A 19,816-nucleotide genomic window follows, 5' to 3' on the forward strand; every position below is an offset into this window, starting at 1 on the left:
CTGCACAGGTTTTGGTAGCTCGATTGTATAGGGTACATCTGTTAACGCTCTCTCTTCAACGCTTCCTCATAGCTTAGGTCTTTGAATGAAGTCTTGACAGGAATCTATTCTACTGCCATTTAATAACACTAATTAATGCCTATTGAGAAAAAAATAAATTTTTCTCACTGGCAGAAACCAAGAAAAATGGAGACAAGGAGGGGTAATTGTCAGACGCAGCCTCATTTTCCAAAGCGGTAGGCATTCCTTCGCTAATTCCCAGGTAGCCAAGTTGCACAAACTCTCTGATCCTCTCATCGGTTAGTCAAGATGGAGGAGCATCACCACCTTGCAACCTGACTATTATAATCTTCAGTAATGGTTACTTCTGCTGCCTCTTCCCTTGGCCACTGGTGAGCTCTCTGCTCCCGCAGCAGCCGCCGCTCCTCTCGCCTCTTTAGCCTGTTCTTCTGATGCTCCTCTTGCTTGGAGTACTGGAAGCGCTGCAGGAACAGGTCTTTCGCATATTCGTAAAGCTGCACGTCCAAGAAATTCAGCTCCTCTATCCGTTGCCGCACATCCTCACCAATGTCCACATTGGAGGCCCGCGTAACGTTGAATTGGGTGAATGGGGAAATGAATTTCAGGTTGAATGTCCTCTCAAAGAGATACTGCGTTTTCCTCTGAAATTCTGTGAGGCCGAAGAAGGCCATATTTTTCAGATTGTTCTTGGCGCTCTGGAGAAGAATCGTATTTCTTTCACTCTCATTCATAAAAGTCAAGTTGTAGCATCCCACCAGGCTGAGGTCTGCCAGCATGCGCACCTGGCGGTTGTTGGCCAAGTTGTAGCTACAATCCATGAATTCCTGTAAACTGACTCCAGACCAGTCATCTCCTTCGTAACAGGTAGGCAGCTCGTCTGGTGTTGGGCTTCTTCCATCGCACATATGAAGAGAAGTTTTCCACGTCGCACCCCTCTGGACATGCTTCCATTCACTCAAGTACCGTGACACCGGGTCTCTCAGCATCGTGATGTAATAGAAGTTCCTGAAACATATCATTAAACACAGTTTTAACATTCAGTGGATTTCACTTTTTTATTCTCCAGTAAAACAATTACCAGCCACCACCACCCCCTTCACTTTTTCCAGTGTAAAGCAGGCACTTAAAATGAGTGCTTCTGAGACAGTAAAAAGCTTAAAGTTTCATAAATACTGTGAATAAAATACCAGGTAAACTGGGAGAAAGAGAGAGAGATGAAAGGAAATAAGCAGTTATCACAGAAAAGGAATTACTTTAACCTATCAGCTGTTCAGTGGTAGTTACTTTATGCAGAGGCCAATTAACTGAAGTTTACTCCCCTCTACTCTGAAATGCTAACCCTCAGTAATATCAGAAACAGTGGGAAAAGAGATTTATATAAACTTGCCACTTCTTTTCTGGACTGAGACGTGCATTTCTCACAAGATACACAAGACAATAATCCATACAGCACTTGGTCAGAATATAAGAGAAGCATGAGCAATTTCATGTGGATGCTGCAGGTGCTAAAAATAACACCAGTGGAAGACTGGCATGAGCCACCTACTTAAGAAGAACCGTATTATTAAATGGGTTGGAGTGAAGGTAATGAGAGACCCAAAATCCATTCATATGACTTAATTCATATGACAAGTGCTTGATTGAAATTAGTTATAATTGTGTAATACAAAAGCATTTGTTGATATAAAGATTATCATTATTCAACCTCACCTGTCAAGAATACAAAAGAGACACCAAGAAATATTGATTTGAAATAGAGAAAATAACTGCAGGACTCACACTGTCAGTTCACCTTTTAGCTACTGAATTCAGTTTGTACATCTATTTATGGCAATCTGAAATGGACTGCAATTGGGTATGCGTCAAGCAGGCTTTCACAGATTGAGTTTTTTTACTGAGAAATGTTTTATTCAATAACAACTCACCTGAATTACAGGATGATATCATAAAGACAAAGCACAACCAAAATACTTATGATTTCTGTCAGCTAGAATAACCAGCAGAAGATTCATGACTAAAATTAACACACGGTCTGGTACAAAAATAGGCTCATGAGTTTGCATGACTCATCTGACTGCAAACAATACATTAATAAATCATGAGCCCTAAGAGTTCTTAAGAAAATACTGAGCTCAGTACTCTTTCTTGAGCCTAGAGAACGATGAAGTAAGCAGGAGGCAAGCTTGCTGCAGACAAGTCACCCTGTAAACAAACCAACACTTTGTGAGGGCCATCTCATACACGAGCTAACTTCAGTTAAATGAAAAATCTCAAAACTCCTAATGATCTCCAAGACAATTACACTTCTTTTTCAGGTATCACCCATTTTCTGCCAGTAAAGATTCCCCGTAGCTTCTCCATAAAATTCAGGTTTGTCATAAAAAACAGGTATTTCCCCACGTATGCCTGAAAATGCATTTTTTTATTTTCCCCAGTGCAGACAAAGCAAAAAGAAAAAAGGCTGAATGCCTTCTCCTTAGTCATTCCGAGTTCTCCACCTACAGGATCTATAATATATTTTCTGTAATAAGGTTATGAGGCCAAACTATGGACTATGTTCTGCTGCAGGGTCATTTTTTGAACTATTATCTAATGGAAACAGCTGTTTCAAGAATTATTTTGCAGCAGAAGGGTTACAGGTGGAATGATAAAAACTAGGGAGTGCCATGCATGTATTTTCATTACCACTTGCATTGGAAGCCATGATTTGGGTTAGCATCAGATGATACTCTGAAGGATGAAACTTCCAAAATAATTTGGGGCCTGGGTTTTTCAGTTGCTGCTCACACATGATCAAACTGCACTTCAGCTGTTTTGAGCCACATCAGTTACTTACACAGCCCACATCAACAGTGAACCCAAGGATGATGCAACCATTCACAGATATTTCTAAAATACCTCTTCACTACTCTTGCAGAGTAGTGGACCAGAAATTCTCCTGTGTGCTCTGCAGTATAGCTCCACTGCAGAAAGCACTGTCTTTAAGCTCTTCAAGCACAGCGTTCCCTTCTCAAATTGATGCCCATCTCACCTTGCATGCACATTAAGAATTGCTTTCCAACTAACGGCACAAAAAGTGGACACATTTCACTAGTGTTGTGGAGATAAAGCAGCCAAACTCTCAAACATGCATCAGCTCCGAGCGTTACACACTGCTGTTGCAACATCCAGCAGGCATTGATAGGGTTGTGAGAGAAAATGATTGAAGCTCCAAGGGAGCAGAAATGAAAAAAGATGAACGAAGATTCAGAGGCAGTTGCCAACATCTACATCCACAGAGACTTGGCGTTGGCTTAGTCCTTGTATTGCTGCCCCTCCCCTCTTTGGATAATTTTGGATGTTGATATGCGGTAACAGATGGGTTTAAAAGTTGCTCTTGACAATTATTTATACCTCTAATAATAGTTCTGTCTTTCCTCACCCATCTCCAGCAGTCCCAGTCAGGCATGACTCAGAGCAACAACAATTAACAAAAATACCTCCTTTGCATCAATCATTTCCATTTCATCCCTGGATATGTAAATGTGTTTGATGTGCAATAAACAGGAGTACGAAGCAAATGCAGGGAAATGAGAACAGCGTGTCTTTGTATAACATCCGCAACTTCCCTTATGCAGACTGGCTGAGCAACTTTCGCCAGGCTGTTGGTGCTCCTCCTTGCAACTACCTGTCTTCTGCATCTGTTTTTGCTATCCTGACTAATTTGCTTCTGGTTTGTACATCTTTCAGAGTTGTGCCTTCTTGTGTTACCAACTGAACAGCTTCTTTGTCTGGCAGACAACCTTTAACAGCAGCCTGATACACGTTTAGTTTCCAAAGCACTAATAAGTAAGAGCGCAGCCATCCCCACCGCATTCACGGTTTAAAACCTTCTGTTTAGCCTTCTGTTTGTGACTCTCCATCACCCTTTTAACCAACTGGAGGTTGGAAGACCTTAAGATTTCTTCCACCTGATCGTGTCCAAATGACACTTGCTACAAAGCTACGCAGAGGATTGGGGGATGCTGCGCAGCAGTTGTGGCACAAATTTTTCTTTCAGGGAAAAGGATGTCATGTCTCTAGAATAATGACATAAGTAAAAATACAGAGGTCACACACATTTGTTTCAGTTGGAAAATTATAAAAATTATCTTAGGAAATTGTTTTCAAATGTTGACATTTATGGATTAAATATAGCAGCATTTCAGAGCTCTCAGTGCCTAACACACAGTGTGCAATCACACTAGGAATGGCTGAGGAGTCAGCTCATAATAAAGACAAAAAGTAGTTCATAAAAATGTGCAACTGGGGATGGCCTTCTCTTCACTGTTCAGTAAGAGAGCATCAAGTCAGCTGTATATTGAACATGCCTGAGCCACTCTGAAGACAGACATGCACTCGTTCTTGTCGGTGTTAATGACCCCCTCGTGTCGCCCATGCTCGTGCCTACGGGCCATGTTAAACTCCACAGCTATCCACTGTGGGAAATACTCAGCCAAGAATTAAGTAATAACTTCTGTTACCCTGTTTGACAAAGCAAACTCATCACAGACTTACTGGCTTCATTTCAACGGACTCCCATCATCGATTACTCAAACTGCTGTCACAGACAGCCTCAGTGCTTAAAAGCTAGCCAAGCAGAATACGCTGGCACGTCAGTCAGGAGATGTTTTACACAAAACATTCCAAATTAATTAAAACCCATACAAATTACATCTATATCAGCGTGTGCGTGCATGTGTGTGTGTAAAAATTTACATGGGAATGTGGCCATAAGCTGCAGTTGTCAATGAAAGAAAAATCACAGTAAATGCATAGTGTGTATTTGCCAACATATCTTGTGACTGTCAATATAAACACATAGACATGTACCAGCACTTTAGATTACATTTCAAACAATCCTTATAACAACACCAGCCCACTAGTCACGATGTTAGCTCCTCCTGAAAGGGAACTTCATACAACTTCCCCAGATTAAAAAAATCCCCCTTTGAGCATAATGTACTGAACTTAATGGGTTATCGAAGTCACCACTATAGGATGGTTGCTTTTTTGGACAGATGCTAAGCACCATGATGGTCAGGCTCAGTAATCCATGCAAGATCCCAAACAAGCACTGGTGTGAAGTGTGGGCTGCACACTACTCTTTACGGTAGAGTTAAAAAGCACTTGGGAATTCAGAAGGTTCTCATCCCACTGGAATGAAATCCAGTCTCTTCATTAGCATTAGGCAAAGAAAACCTTTAATTATTAGAACAGCTAAAACGAGCTTCTAGTTATAACCTAAGAACATGTATTTCTTTCACATTATAAGGTATTTTAATATAAATACTGTAATCTTACATTAATCCTTCAATAGTATTGCTCTGGTTTAGAAATTAATTTCAGAGGAGCAGACTCTGATGTTAGTGGAGGTGATCCCAAACCAGGGCATTTTGCCTCTTCTATCACCATGGAACAGACGTCCCAGCTGAGGGAGATTTGCTAAATACGGGAAGGATCACCACACATCAAGAACAAAAACATCCTGCAGGGCCTCCTGGGGAAGAAGGATAAATGGCATCTTCTCAGTTGCTCCCACTCTTGTGTGGAGCAGCCAGCACAAGGAGAGCTCAGGCAGCTCTCTCAGAGGCTCAGAGAGGAGAAAAAACACGCTACTCCCTCTTCTTTCAAAGCGTGAAGAAGGACCTGACATGCAGAGAGCAATGAGCTTCATAAAAGGAGAACAGCGACTTACAGCAGCTGACGCGGAGACGGAGGAATATTTGAGGGGGAGAAAAAGAGTCACCAGATAATATTTTGGAAGACACTAATAGAAGAAAGAAGAACCAAAAAGACTGAAAAACCCAGGTCCATCATAAAACCATCCACATTCTGTTTCTTCCTGGTAGCAGGGAAAATAAAAGCCTCGGTCAAGTTTATGACCCAAGCTGAGAAAAAAAGTTAGCAGCTTTAATCCTGGAAGTGAGTGTGCTCCCAAGGAAAGGTCTGAAATACCCAGCAAAAGCCAACCTGGCAGCACGCTTCTGCTAACGACAGAGGTTGTGGCAAGACGAAGGGTTAAGAAGGATCTGCATTATGTGAACAAAAGCCTATGCTTCCCAGTTTTATCCTGAAGCCCAAGTTCTCAGAGGCAGTAACAGAATTAACCACGGATCAGCAACCTCTCTTCCAGCGAAGTATCGTCAGTATGGGTAATGGTGAGGAGAAGAGGGTAAACGAAACAAAAATAAGGATAATGCAATACATGAACAATTGGGGAATAAGAGCATGCAACAGGGGTGGTGGGGGGAGGCAGAAAGCAAAGAAATATTGTTGGGCTGATCCGAACTGGTCGAAGTCATCCTAGCGTAATGCAGATAGATAAATCAGCTCATGGCTGGCAGCATTATTGTGCAGTGTCACTGCATCTATGCTGTGCTCAATTTACAGATAACCTGCCCAGTGTAACAAGAACTGACTGTATACTTCTCATTCAGAACAACAGTACTGTAGAGAAAAAGCTATGAAACAGTGCACAAACTAGATGCATGTCCATCCAGCTGCAGGAAGCATGTACAGCTTATCCACCAAGCCAAACAGATCAACATTAGCTAACCCACAAACTTTTGCGAAGATGATGTAGTCAACAGCACATAGGTTTCTTAAGCTCAGCATCTGTCGCAGGATGCTAGACCACTGTGATGGGAATGGTTTTCTAAGACATCCTTTACAAAACGAACACCAGTCACGAGCAGTGTTCCCCAGGGCTCTGTTTTGCGGCCAGCCTTGTTTATTTATCAATGATCTGGATGAGGGCATTGAGTGCACCCTCAGTAAGTTTGCAGATGACACCAAACTGGGTGGGAGTGTTGATCTGCTTGAGGGTAGGAAGGCCCTGCAGAGGGACCTGGACAGGCTGCATCGATGGGCCGAGGCCAACTGTATGAGATTCAACAAGGCCAAGTGCCAGGTCCTGCACTTGTGTCACAACAACCCCATGCAACGCTACAGGCTTGGGGAAGAGTGGCTGGAAAGCTGCCTGGCCGAAAAGGACCTGGGGGTGTTGGATGACAGCTGGCTGAACATGAGCCAGCAGTGTGCCCAGGTGGCCAAGAAGGCCAACAGCATCCTGGCTTGTATCAGGAATGGTGTGGCCAGCAGGAGCAGGGAGGTGATTGTCCCCCTGTACTCGGCGCTGGTGAGGCCACACCTGGAATACTGTGTCCAGTTTTGGGCCCCTCAATACAAGAAAGACATTGAGGTGCTGGAGCGTGTTCAGAGAAGGGCAACAAAGCTGGTGAAGGGTCTGGAGCACAGCCCTTATGAGGAGCGGCTGAGGGAACTGGGGTTGTTTAGCCTGGAGAAGAGGAGGCTGAGGAGAGATCTTATTGCTCTCTACAACTTCCTGAAAGGAGGTTGTAGTGAGGTGGGTGTTGGTCTCTTCTCCCAAGTCGTTAGCGATAGGACAAGAGGAAATGGGCTCAAGCTGCATCAGGGGAGGTTTAGATTGGATATTAGGAAAAATTTATTGACGGAAAGGGTGGTCAAGCATTGGAAGAGGCTGCCCAGAGAGGTGGTGGAGTCACCATCCCTGGAAGTATTCAAAAAATGGGTAGACATGGCACTTGGGGACATGGTTTAGTCTAGTCTACCCTTAATTGGTTTAGTGTGGACTTGGTAATGTTAGGTTAATGGTTGGACTGGATGATCTTAAAGGTCTTTTCCAACCTAAATGATTCTATGATTTTATGGAAGTTTGCAACCTTAATATTATTAGCTGTCATTTCAGGTTTTCATGGGTTTCTTTACAAGTCTTTTACTGAAAGAACAGCAGTCACCATTAAGAAATCAACATTTATCCAGTCTTATCACATACATCACCCATTCAGCATGCAGAAAAAACATTTAATTGGCTGTTTTTTCAGAGGATCTGAGCACCCACCACTTCGGCTGGTTTTGACTGCAATGATGGCACTGTGCTTACTTAAAGCAGTGGCTGTAATGTCCTATAGATGTTCAGTTTCTCCATGTTAAAGGAGAAATTGCCATTGACTTCAGTGGAGTTAAATAAAAAAAAAAATGTAACTTGTACTTTGAGCCTGCTCAGAGAAGGGACTGGACACTACTTCCAGGGTAAGATATCTAAATGCAGTGGTCTAAATAGAAGCTACATGTCTAAACACCCTCTGAAGCCATCAGGGAGCTGCTCAACACAGGCAGTGGTGTGTGTCTGGAGAGTGATGCAGCTCGCCAAAGGTAGGTGCCAGCTCTGGCATGGTCTGTATCACTTTAGAGGTTCCCTATGCATTGGACTGTGTACCTTGACCACAACGGGAGCTTAGATACCCACTAACTTGGAGATATCTACATTGTAGGCACCTACGTACAGGTGTCTCCATCTGTAAGGTGAACCCCATGCCTGGAGTCAAAGGCTCCCTGCCTGCACAGATGTATTCATAGAGCACAACCTTCAGGCCAACCTCGAAAACTGATCAGTAATGTAACATTTTGTAACGAGTGAGAAGTGACTACAGAAAACCGCCATTTCATGATTTTTTTGTACCTATGATATATATATATATACACACCAGTCACGTTACAATATCTCTTTCTAAGCATGTTTGTAGAGCTGGAGCATTCCCAAAGTAAACAGAAGTTTTAAGTTGTTTATTATTTCACACAAATCTCCAAACCAGCAGTTAGAACACCAGCCTACCATAATTTTGTTGTCCTTGCTGATATATCAGTATATCAGTGAGATAGGGGGAGGGCTTGGAGTCAGACAGCTAGGATTATATTTCTAGTTCTGGAAAGTGAAGGTGGTTGCTCAGGAAGTTACTTGTGAAGACACAGTCTGTTACAGGCAAGAGAAATGTGTTTGGGCGCTGGGAAGCACTTAAGAAATGGGAAACCTCACATTTCGTTGCATGCTAGCAGAGATACTCCCTGTCACCCGCTTCAGTTTCTTTTACATTAAACTGTTGCTTTAGGACTCATTGTGAAAGTCCTGTTTTTTAGTGTTTAGAAATTGCAAGCCCTTTTTTTTTCCCTAAATATCCTCTGAAATATCAAATTAAGTTCTGTATCCATGCTATCAGAAAAACCTCAGGAAAGCTTTACAGCACTATTTTATTTTTTTGCATGGCTGTTGATGAGAAGATGTGTCCCACACCTGATTAAAGAATGACAGGTGACAAGTATTTCAAAGACATGTCTAAGATGTTAGGTAGGGACCAAACAGCAGCCTTCTAGTACCTAAGAGGAGGTCAGTGAGAAGATGGAGCCAGACTCTTCACTGACGTGCACGGTGGGATAATGAGATACAATGGTCATAAATTGAAAAAGGGGAGGATACAGGGAAAATAATTTTCACTATGAGAATAATTAAGCATTGGGAGAGCTTTGCCCGAAGAAGCTGTGTGCCCTCCATCCTTGGAGGTTTTGAAGACCCAACTGGACAGAGCCCTGAGTAACTCCATCTGCACTCAGTGGCGACCCTGCTCTGAGCAGGGAGTTGGACTAGAGACCTCCCGAGGTCCCTTCCCGCCCCAGGGGTTCTGTGATTCTGCATGACAGTGCACAGTCTTCTGTCACCAAATGTACGGTCCTGCCAGAAAACACTTCAATCCAGAAACAACTTGCCAACTAGATCATACCTGTCCTCCCCCGCTCTTTCCTGGCTACCCGAGAGAGTACAGGGAATATGCTTTGCCTTTTATGAGATTGGGTTTTTTTGTATATGATTTTAACTAGGGCTATAACACTCTGAATCAGCATGCCCTGAATTACTGAGCAACTTCATGAATATTTATTTCAATGACACTTTGTTCGACATAGAGTCTCTAGAAATTGGAGAGGACAGTGCAGCAACTACATGTCCCTAAAGAAATTAATTCTGTTCACAGGTATCAAGTCTGGATCTCGAACAGCTCCTAGACTAACGAAATGATGTAGCTATCCATGGTTTTAATCTCAGTATTTTAGAAAATGCACACAAACAGCATATGAATATGTGTGAGCTTTCTGAGCTAATATATGTTTTTCCTATGTGTTGCCTTTAGGATTTAGGCATAAATTTTCAAACACAGAGCAAAAAATTAGGCATCTAACTATATTTAAATACGTACAGAAACTCAGCCTCATTGTCAGTGAAGAAAATACACAGTAGTAAGAGCTAAGGATGTTCAGGTACCCAGAAAACATGGTCTGCTGATTTATTTAGCAAAAGGAGGCTCCCAGAGCCATCAAAGTGCCCTGCCCTGCCAGCACAGATAACAGCACTCTATTATCCCCTTCATAAAACATCCTAGCCCCTTTTGAAATATCCTTTTCATGCCATTGCTCCCATTGAAAAGAGCTTGTGAAGGTTGCTTCTCATGGTTAGGAACAAGTCTCATTCCCAGACTAAACCTGGTCTTGGTCTACTTACATCCAGTTGTTCTTGGGCTAACACTGCAAATTAGAAATACAACATCAGAGAAGGAGAAATGGCATTTAAGTTGGAGATCAGAGAGCAATCACACTTCTCGGCTTTCATTTTACGAAGCTGAACTAGTTGTTATTGTCTCCTCTGATAAGACAAGCCAGAAGTGACCACACTGTAGTCCCCCAAAACCTTTGGGTCACACTTCGATCGCTTCACTCAGAGATGCACCCTGAGTTTTCCAACATCTCAGTTTTCCATGCTGAGATTGGTTCTGGTTTTTGACCATCCGAGCAGTCCTTTCCTGGCATTTGAATGTGCACCACTTCACATTTCACTATACATGACTAGAAATGGGCAAATTTCACATGAGGCCTCACAGGTGCCTTGTACAATAAATACTTCTTACCTCCACTGGCAATGTATTCTCTGATACACCCCCACGTTGCATTTGTTTTTTTACAGGGCCGCATAGCTCTGGAAACTCATACTCACTGTGTTACTGGCTAATATACGGAGGCCTTCCTGCTCCCCCTGTTTCAGCTGATAAGCACTCAGTTGATAGAGGAAATCTGTTTCTGATGGCCTGAAAGGCATGATCTTGCACTTTGCGCTACCAAACTTCATCCCACCTCATCTACTGAAATCCTCAAGGTCATTAAGCAAATTCCATTAACGTACTTCAGCTTTTTGTGCCAACATCGTTAATGAAAACATGAAATAGGATCAGAGCTTAAGACCAGCCCTGAGGAAATTAATTAATAACTTTCCTTTCACCAGAAAGTTCCTCTTTCAGCACCTCCCATTTTGTTACCAGCTTCTTGTCCACCAGAAAATTCTTATGCTCAGCCTCATGTTTTCTGCCTTGTATAATAACTTTGCAGATGCTGCTCTGTCAAATACTTTATTGAAGGTAAATTTCCCTTCTCGTATCAGAGACAGATGCTGGGTATTTACATATCTCAGCCCAAAGGCTGAGAATGGTGGCAGCCCCAGCTTTGCTGCGCGTGAGAACACAGAGAACGGTTAAGAAGGGGAAATGACAATTTATTTGAGAGCGAAGCGGTCTGGAATAGAAATGTACAGATTAGGCATTTTGATGGAAAAACAAATCTGCCACTTTCCATCAAACAACCTTGATACAAATTGTAAATCATTTCTTGATGAGACACAAATCTAACAAAGTTCCCTCCAGAGATTTTTGTTCTATGCCTAAATTATATCAAGCTCAGTTGTTCTAAGTGTTCTTTAAATTGCTGAAAGGAGTGCAGTGGCAAGAGCCTTGCTGAAAGAAATATAAACGTAAAATGCAACAGTAAATCAAATAATAAGAATTTGGTTGTTCTGTCAAGCACATGCATAATAAAACCCTTGTACCTTGTAAGAAACGGTGTGTGAGCACACACAGGAAGAAATACTATTCAAAAGTAATAGATACACAGTGTCTTGTAAGATTCTTTAAAGACACTGTATGCAAGACCTTTGTGCCAGAGAGAATAATAAATCCTTTGTGGCCAGTACTGGCAAAGGAGGAATCCATTGCTCACATCGCCTCCACTCTACCTCATCCCTGTTGTGCAGAGGTCATTGCTGTGTCCCAAAAGAACCACGCAAATCTGGGGCACACGTGACGTCTTTACTCAAAAATGTTGTTTCTCCTGTCTCTGCCTTTGCTATGCCACTGCACAGCAGGGAAAATGAAATAAGGATGTATTTGGACTACTGTACTACCTGCCTCCTCCCAGAGTTGCCTCTAGCCCCAGCTTGGGGAGGAAGTACTGAACTTGCCTTTCTCAGCGAGATGTTATGAGTACAGGGGAGACAAGCTAAGGGGATGACCCACAGCATCAAGCGTCAGCAGAAAACAAAGGCTGGCCAGAGAAAAGAAAGGTGATGACAGGCAAGTGACAAGAGAAGAGCAAACCTGGAGACAGTGCAGCAAGAGAGACCCGCGGTTTCAGTTGTTTTGCCAACTTAGCTTCCAAGGGAGACAGAAACCAGGTTGGGAAGGGACCCTCCTGATCAAGTCTGATGCCGATAAGCACGGGTAACGGTTTAGCACAACAGGATTCGTAAAATGTCCCTTATGAACACAGGACAAGCCACAAAACCTTCCTCACTACCAGGTCGCAGTCTCTGAGCAGCTGCCAGCAAGGTTAGAGCAAGTGCCTGTTTCGGGAGGAGTCTCCCTGGAGCAGGTTACTGCCTGGGCGACTGAGCATGCAGCCCCAGCTGCCCTCAGCACGCGCTCCTCCAGCTCTGCTGCAAAGAGATGGGGACGCAGAACTCCCACCTATTCAGTAACTTAAACAACCTAAGGCCTTTTGTAATGGTTATAAAGAAAAAAACCCTACGTACTTTCACGCAGGATTATGAGAGATCTGTTATTGCAAGAGTCCTGGCTGCCTACGAGAATATACCTGATTGGGAAAATTCAATTTCAAAGAACCCCTGAAAAGACAAATAAAATGTAGCCAGACCCTTAAATCTTCTGACATTTATATTTCTTCAGTCAGATTTTGTTAGGTCTGAAACAGAGCAAAAATACTTACGTTAAATTCAACTACGATGCTTACTTTCCTCCTCTTCCTCGTTTTTGAAGGAGCTGTTGCTATCCCATCTTATTCTCTGGCTAGGTAAGACAAGCAGCAGAGGCATCGTCAGTGTTCCTCTATACCTGGCTTCATTGGAAACCCGTATGTGCCGCAAGTGGCGTGTACCGAGGCTCCCCCCCAGCTGAGCTGTCGCTGATTTCCAACTAATAGCTCAGGTGCAGACGCTCTCTTCCAAATCTGTGATGCTCAGATGAAAGTTCTGTGGGATTTTTCACTGCAACGCATTTTGAATCAGTACAGTAATTCTGCTCAATTAATAAAGTAATTAACAATAAAAAGGCCCAGTAATTGAAATCCCTTTGAAAGTACATCAATTTATTCTCTCTAAGCTTTGCCTCAAGTCTTTATTAATTCTGACATCAAGCATAATGACCATAAATTATAAATGATCATCACAAAATCCATCACAACCATTTTCTTGTCCTACATGCTGAGTTTCTAAAACATGTAGGTTTGGTCAGAACTTTTGAGATTTGCCTCCCATAAGGGAAAGAATATGACAACAAGGATATTAAAGAATTTCAGGTGATTCTACTAATGAAAACATTGTAAGAGTAGTCTTTCCTATTCATTCATTGAAACAATTCACAAAAGCTAAGGAAACTGCTCAGCTGTAAGACAAAAATGCTAACTTACTCTCTCCTAACATTCCTCTTCTTGTGAAGTAATTGCACAGTTTTTCCTGTAAGACATTAAGAAAGCAGATGATGGGGTATTTCAGTTGAATACTTATAAGACAGACGACTGGCTTCCCATTTTACACTGCACATTGTGTTCCCACTAAAATCCTTGATAGGATCTAATCAGAGCCAGAAATGTTTGCTAGGTGAATAATACAACTTAAAGCTACAAGCGAGATTGCTGTCTTCCCGCTCCACTGACCTAACAGATTTCTTTCCACGTCAGTTTAGAGTATGTATGTGCGTATATATATACACACATATATATACACAAAGTCCACAAGGGGGCCCTCTTATCTTCCCCAAATCTTGGCAAAAGCTGAACTTGCTTTCCAAAAATTTATGTTGTAAAGCTTTTGTCTACAGATCATATGGTATCTTAGAGAAAAGTTTTTACCAACTAGAATTTAGTTTATGATAGAATTTTATACAACAAAAACTGTACTTTGAAAGGGAATCAGTTTTTATGTACAATCTCCATTCTATACCTGGCACGTGGAGAACTTTGATGAAGCAAGTTTACTACTTGCAATAACCAGCCCAAGTGAGACCTTACACACACACAGAGTCAGCTCACACTGCCATAGCAAGGCAGCCTCCAAGATGCAGGCTGGCTCTATGTTATATTGGAATTTGCAGGATAAACCCAAAGTAAGCCACTATTAGTGACTTCAGCTCTGTGTGAATGCATCCCCTAGGCACAAAAGTTAAGGTACAAATAGTATTAAAGTTATTTGCACTGTCCTCTCAACTCCCAGAAGATATGGAAAACAAATCTTGTTTGAGATACCTTGTTATTTGCTTTAATATTCTGAATGTTTTATGGAGACAGTGTTATATGTCATCATCTTCTTAACTCAATTGTAGCTCTGGGAGGTTTCTATTATTTACCATCCCTTTGACCTTGGAATACCTGACACAAATCAGACCATCTCCTTCTTCTGACCTCAAACCTTAACGAATCAAGCCTACGTAGCACATGCCAGGCTGTGCACTGCACTATACCACTATCGGCTGTGGATGCTATGCTCTGAGAAAGAAGGTATTAAGATGAAATAAAGAAGCCTAGGCTTCAAACCTCCAGCTTTTATGAGGCATTCCTTACCTTTCAGGAAAACTAGCAAGCAATTATGTGAATTCAGCCTTGCTGATACAGCACAAACCCACCAATCTGCTAAGTCATTCGAGTAAATCTCTGAACCTTGATCTGCAGTGCAAACTTTAAGCAAAGTTTGCACGATCGCTCAGCAATACTGCCATGTGATACTGTCATGTTTAACCGATGTCAATGATAGAGTTCAGGTTGCTGCAGTACTTGTGCATTCAGGTAAAATAAAATACCCAAGGTGCTGATGGGGCTCCATAGGAATTACTGTCCGCAGCAAGTCATCGGGGATGCCTTTAGCTCTGCAACCCTCCTCCAGAATGGACAAATCCTAATCAATGAAGCACATCTGTACAGAGGAGGAAAAGCACTTCCCAGTCCCTTCAGGCCATGAACTGACTACTTGAAGCATGACATTTGATTAGCCTTATTATCTCAACTCATTTATATATAAATGTTGTTAGGGGCCATGAAGCCATCCAGCTCTTATTAAAAACCAGCCACAGTCTCTGAGCTGATGTTCCCACTCTTCTTCCTTTTTGTCTGCAAAAACAAGGAAGAATTTCTGTTTCTGAACTGCGGGTTATCATTTTTGCATTTTTATTATTGTAAAATAATCTTCTTCTCTTACATTAGTGCAGCAGACTGTTGCCGTACCCCCTCACATATGCAAATAGGTCAGGCTTTCTAGTCTTTCCCCACAGAGATACTTGACATTGAGATTCAACATGATCTAGCATCTTTCTGAACTAAAGGCCAGGGGAATAGTGCGCAGGACTTTATTTTCAAATGTATCTCTCACGGAAATTAATGAACATCTGTGCAGACACTGAACATGAATTCAGGCAGCAGAAACAAAACCTGTCTGAAATTGAGCTTAAGGTCTAGGAGTACCTAATGGTAAGGATCTTTGTCTTTGCAAGTGGAGGATTTCTTCCCTCCCCTTTAAAGAACCAGAGTACTTTCCAGGTCACAAGCTTATCTTGCTCTAAAGGAAATGGGATGATAACAGGGTTATGAAAGCTGTTTCTGCATTAACAAGGAGCAAAGTTGCTGATGTGTATCCTAAGTAACACAAAGATTTGAATACAGAACATTCATTAAGATTCCTTTATAGACTCTATAAATTGCTTTCTGTTTCATACAGAATATTACTGTCAATACAATCCAGCAGTGATGCAAACAGGAAAGCAAAATTCAGGTTAAAATCTCATAACATCATGAACATTTTTCTACAGTTGTAATGATTTCAATGTTTGTATCTTCTGTCTAGTGGAGTAGATTACTTAGTCTGGGTCAATCTTATTTTTGATACACATACTGAATATTACATAATTTTACATAAATTAATACCCGTGATTTTAAAAAAGAAATCTCATCATAGTTTCCTGAGCAACAGAAGATATGCTACCTGCCCAGTAAAAATAGCAAAAAAAAGGACGCAAACTAATCTGGTTTTGCTTTTTTGCTTTGAAGATGTTCCTTTTCAATGGGCTTTTTCTAAAGCAAAATTTTTGTTTATAATTGTATCATTTTTCATATATGACAAAACTATACATCCCAATAGTCTCACCAAGCGCTGTTTAGCACTTGTATCTCCACTCTCCATCTTGAGATAGCAGCTGCTGTACGCTCAGGCTAAACTGCGGCTCTGCCTAGATGAAAAGGAAGTTTGCATGCACATAGACCTTTATTTGTGACACTTTAATTTGCTCCATGGCCTTAATAAATACACCAGCATTAAGCATACTCATGCAAACCACAGCTCTAAAAATAACTCACTTCAGACATTCAGATGTTTTTCCGTGTTGTTTCCAGTAACACCACTCTTACTGCTAGAACAATCACTAGCACAGGCAGGGATTTATCATCAAAAAAATCACACTCAGAAATGCAGCAGGGATCCTCAGAGGTGTGGCAGGGGACTAGCTGAGGGGTCACATTAGTATTCCTTGAGCATTAATGGGAAAAAGCCCGGCAGTGTAGCTGGGCCATTGCAGTGAGTGGGGTAAGCAGTCATGGGCAACCCTCCTCATTCATCATCCGGAGTCCGACGGCACGGCCCACGGGTGAGGGCTAGGGGCAGTGGCCACCAAGCTGCACGGTCTCCCCAAAATCCCTGGGGACACATTTTGCTCAGAGGCCAGAAATCCACCTCCCCCAGTCCAGCACCCCTCCCCAGACCAAAGTCTTCCCTGGCAGACACCCCAGCCTACCTTGTCGGAAGAAGAGGGGCTGGTAGAAAGGGATGGTACAGGCTCCTCCTTAACTTCATAAAGACAATCACAACCTTGCTCTAACCTAATTGCTTTTTCTTTTTGTCCCAGTATTCTCGACAGAACAGGAAGATGTATTTAAGACAAATGCTGTGCAAACAGCAACAGACCAGGCAATGACAGAAGAATACACAGTTATCTTGAAAGAGTTTTTTACTCTTAAATGCAATTCTCTTTATCTCGTTCTAAAACATGCCTGCCTTTATTGTAAAAAGGCAAAAGCAAACTGCGTATGTAGAACAAACCAATGGCCTACAAACACACATAACTCAGAGACTGAACCTTGAATTTAAAAAAAAAAATACCTGATTTTAATGAAAAATCCATGCTAAGTGCCTTGGAGCAAAGGATCTGGGGATAAAATTCTTAAATCGCTGAGCCCTGAGCACAATCTCAACACTCAGACTGGGAAGACAATGTTGTGATTCATCAGAGCTACAAAACCTGCATTCTTTCTTACTACGCACTTACTACGTGTGCATTTTTCTTCTTTTCCTCCTGGCTTCTCTCCAATTCTTTGGTACGACCTTTTTTTTCCTCTCTATTTCTTTTCTTCTTTTCCCCCTCATTATTTGTGTTCTCACACAGCAGCATAACTTTATGCCTGTAGGAGCTGCAGAGAAAACACAGCCTTTCCATGTGCAATGGACTGCTGGGCTGATACAGAAGAAAACCAACTTTTTCCTAGCTAGGGTTAAGCCCATTTGCTCCTGCACCAGGTTTCTCTGCACATTGAGCTGGCTGCAGAGAAAAAACTGAGCGGGAGTGGGATGGTGTCACTCAAAACCCTTGCCAGCCGCAGAGCTGTGCCTGCCGCTTGCCGGGGTCGGGAGCAGGGGCTGTGCAGCCGACTCACGAAGCCAGGCTGAGGGCAGGCACCTGGGGAGCAGGTCCCACCCGGAGATGTGTTGGTTTAGGTACTTGGCTGCTTCCCCCCAGGCCATTTTCACAGCACTGCCCCCATTTGTGCCTCTCCCTCTGCTATCTACCAGGATAGGGTTATTTGTTCAGCTTGGGATTTTTTAATTTTAGCTCATCCACCCAATTTTTCCATCCTGGATACACAAACTCTCCAAGGGCTCAGTTTAGATCCCTGTGCATTAGGTACATTACTGTCAGTACAGGTTTTCTTAACAAATATGAGAGCCAGAAATTATTTTGAAAAACCTCAGTGTAACTTCCAATGCCGGACATCTTATAACAGTTATAATATTACGGTATTGCATTTGGACTTTGTTCTGCTAAACCTAGCCTGAATTTGGCTTTGGCTTTCTAAAAAGGCTTTAGAAGAGTGATGTTCTGCAAAAACAGCTGAATGAAAAATGGCATATTAAAAAAGAGTTCAAGAAGCTACTTGACTAGCTCACGGAAGATAAACCCATCAAGAGCTATTAAATACAGAGACATCTCCACTAAGCAAGAAATTCTCAAGCCTTGAATTTTTAGACTACGGGAGTATATTCGGGGTATCATCAGTACATGCTTGCCCTGTTCTTGCCCTCCTTGGACATCAGTTGCTGGCCACTGTTGAAGACAAGGTATTAGGCTAGGTGGACCTTTGGTCTGACTCAGCTTAGCCATCCCGCTGCTACTTCAAGCCATCCACATAGTCATACTTTTTTTTATTAACATTGATGAGAGAAGTATCTCACATGCTGATGAGTTAATTCAAAGGAAAAAAAAAAAACACAAACCAGACAAAAGATCTGTACAGTTTTAGTCATAAGTGTAAAGCAGAATTTGGATGTCATGCTTGCCATAGAAAATGTTCTCTCACCTTCAATAAGAAATCTGTTATCTGTTTTTTAAAAAATGGATCTCACAACGTGGGTGTTACAAACGGCAGTTCTTTCTCTACCACTTGTAAAAATGAACACTTTCCATTCATTTACAAAATGACTACCAGAAAATACGTTATTACCAGGGGTTGGTAGGAGGCACCATCAAACAGCATGTCAGCTCTGAAAGAGAAATGAACCATGGAAACAGACTGAACACAGGAACTGACCGCCGAGGTTCAGCACGCAGGAGAGGAGCATCCCTTTGAGGCCACAGAGCAGAAAGGGCAGCTGAGGAGATCTTCAGGCAGGCTGAAAGACGCTCACCCCGCTCTTGACAACTCCACCGCTGTTCAGTGCCAGCTCTGCGTGTGGCTGGGTGGCCTGGCAATGCAAACACGACCCACGGCAAACATGGGCAACGCGAATTAGCTGGAGTACAGAATGTGGTGCCTATGCTGGTTTTAGGTGTTCACATGCGCCCGAAGTGACAGTATAGATGACATCAGATGGGGCACAGGGCGATGCAAAGCCAAACCACCTCTTCTGGCACAAAGTCTCCTGGCACAAAGACAATTTACCGACTTCTCCTGAACATCTTGAATTGGCACAGTGAGTCTACGCTGGAGTAGTACTTTGCACTATTTGTTTACTCTGCTTTTGAACAAGTACTAGGAGATCTAAAGCCAGTTTGACTGTATTGTCGAACTATGGCCTCAGTACCTAAGCTGTTACAACTGTGCAGGAGTTACTTTGGACTTACGAGGGTGCAACCACACCAGGATGATCTGCTTAGTTTTGCTGCCCTGTGCGCTGCTCCTCTGTGTCTGTCCTAACTTACCTAACCTCTGCAATTCTTTCCACGTGATACACATTTCCTCGCTCCAGTGTACTAAAACTATATGAATGAGAAGAAAGTAAATGACACAACTGAAATATTAAATTCCTTAAATGTTG

At 42.4% G+C, this 19,816-nt stretch overlaps 1 protein-coding gene across 1 annotated transcript in view; it reads right to left on the bottom strand.

Annotated features, from left to right (window-relative positions):
• Positions 1-320: 320 nt before the first annotated feature.
• The window catches only part of HS6ST3 (heparan sulfate 6-O-sulfotransferase 3), a 331,816-nt gene continuing 312,320 nt past the window's right edge, over positions 321-19,816 (bottom strand). The window contains exon 2 of the mRNA XM_075724702.1: positions 321-1,026. Within this exon, the coding sequence (XP_075580817.1) occupies positions 321-1,026 (706 nt within the window). The remainder of the gene's footprint in view (positions 1,027-19,816) is intronic.

Source organism: Pelecanus crispus, chromosome 1, assembly GCF_030463565.1.
Source record: "Pelecanus crispus isolate bPelCri1 chromosome 1, bPelCri1.pri, whole genome shotgun sequence".
In the NCBI taxonomy this organism is placed as follows: domain Eukaryota; kingdom Metazoa; phylum Chordata; class Aves; order Pelecaniformes; family Pelecanidae; genus Pelecanus; species Pelecanus crispus.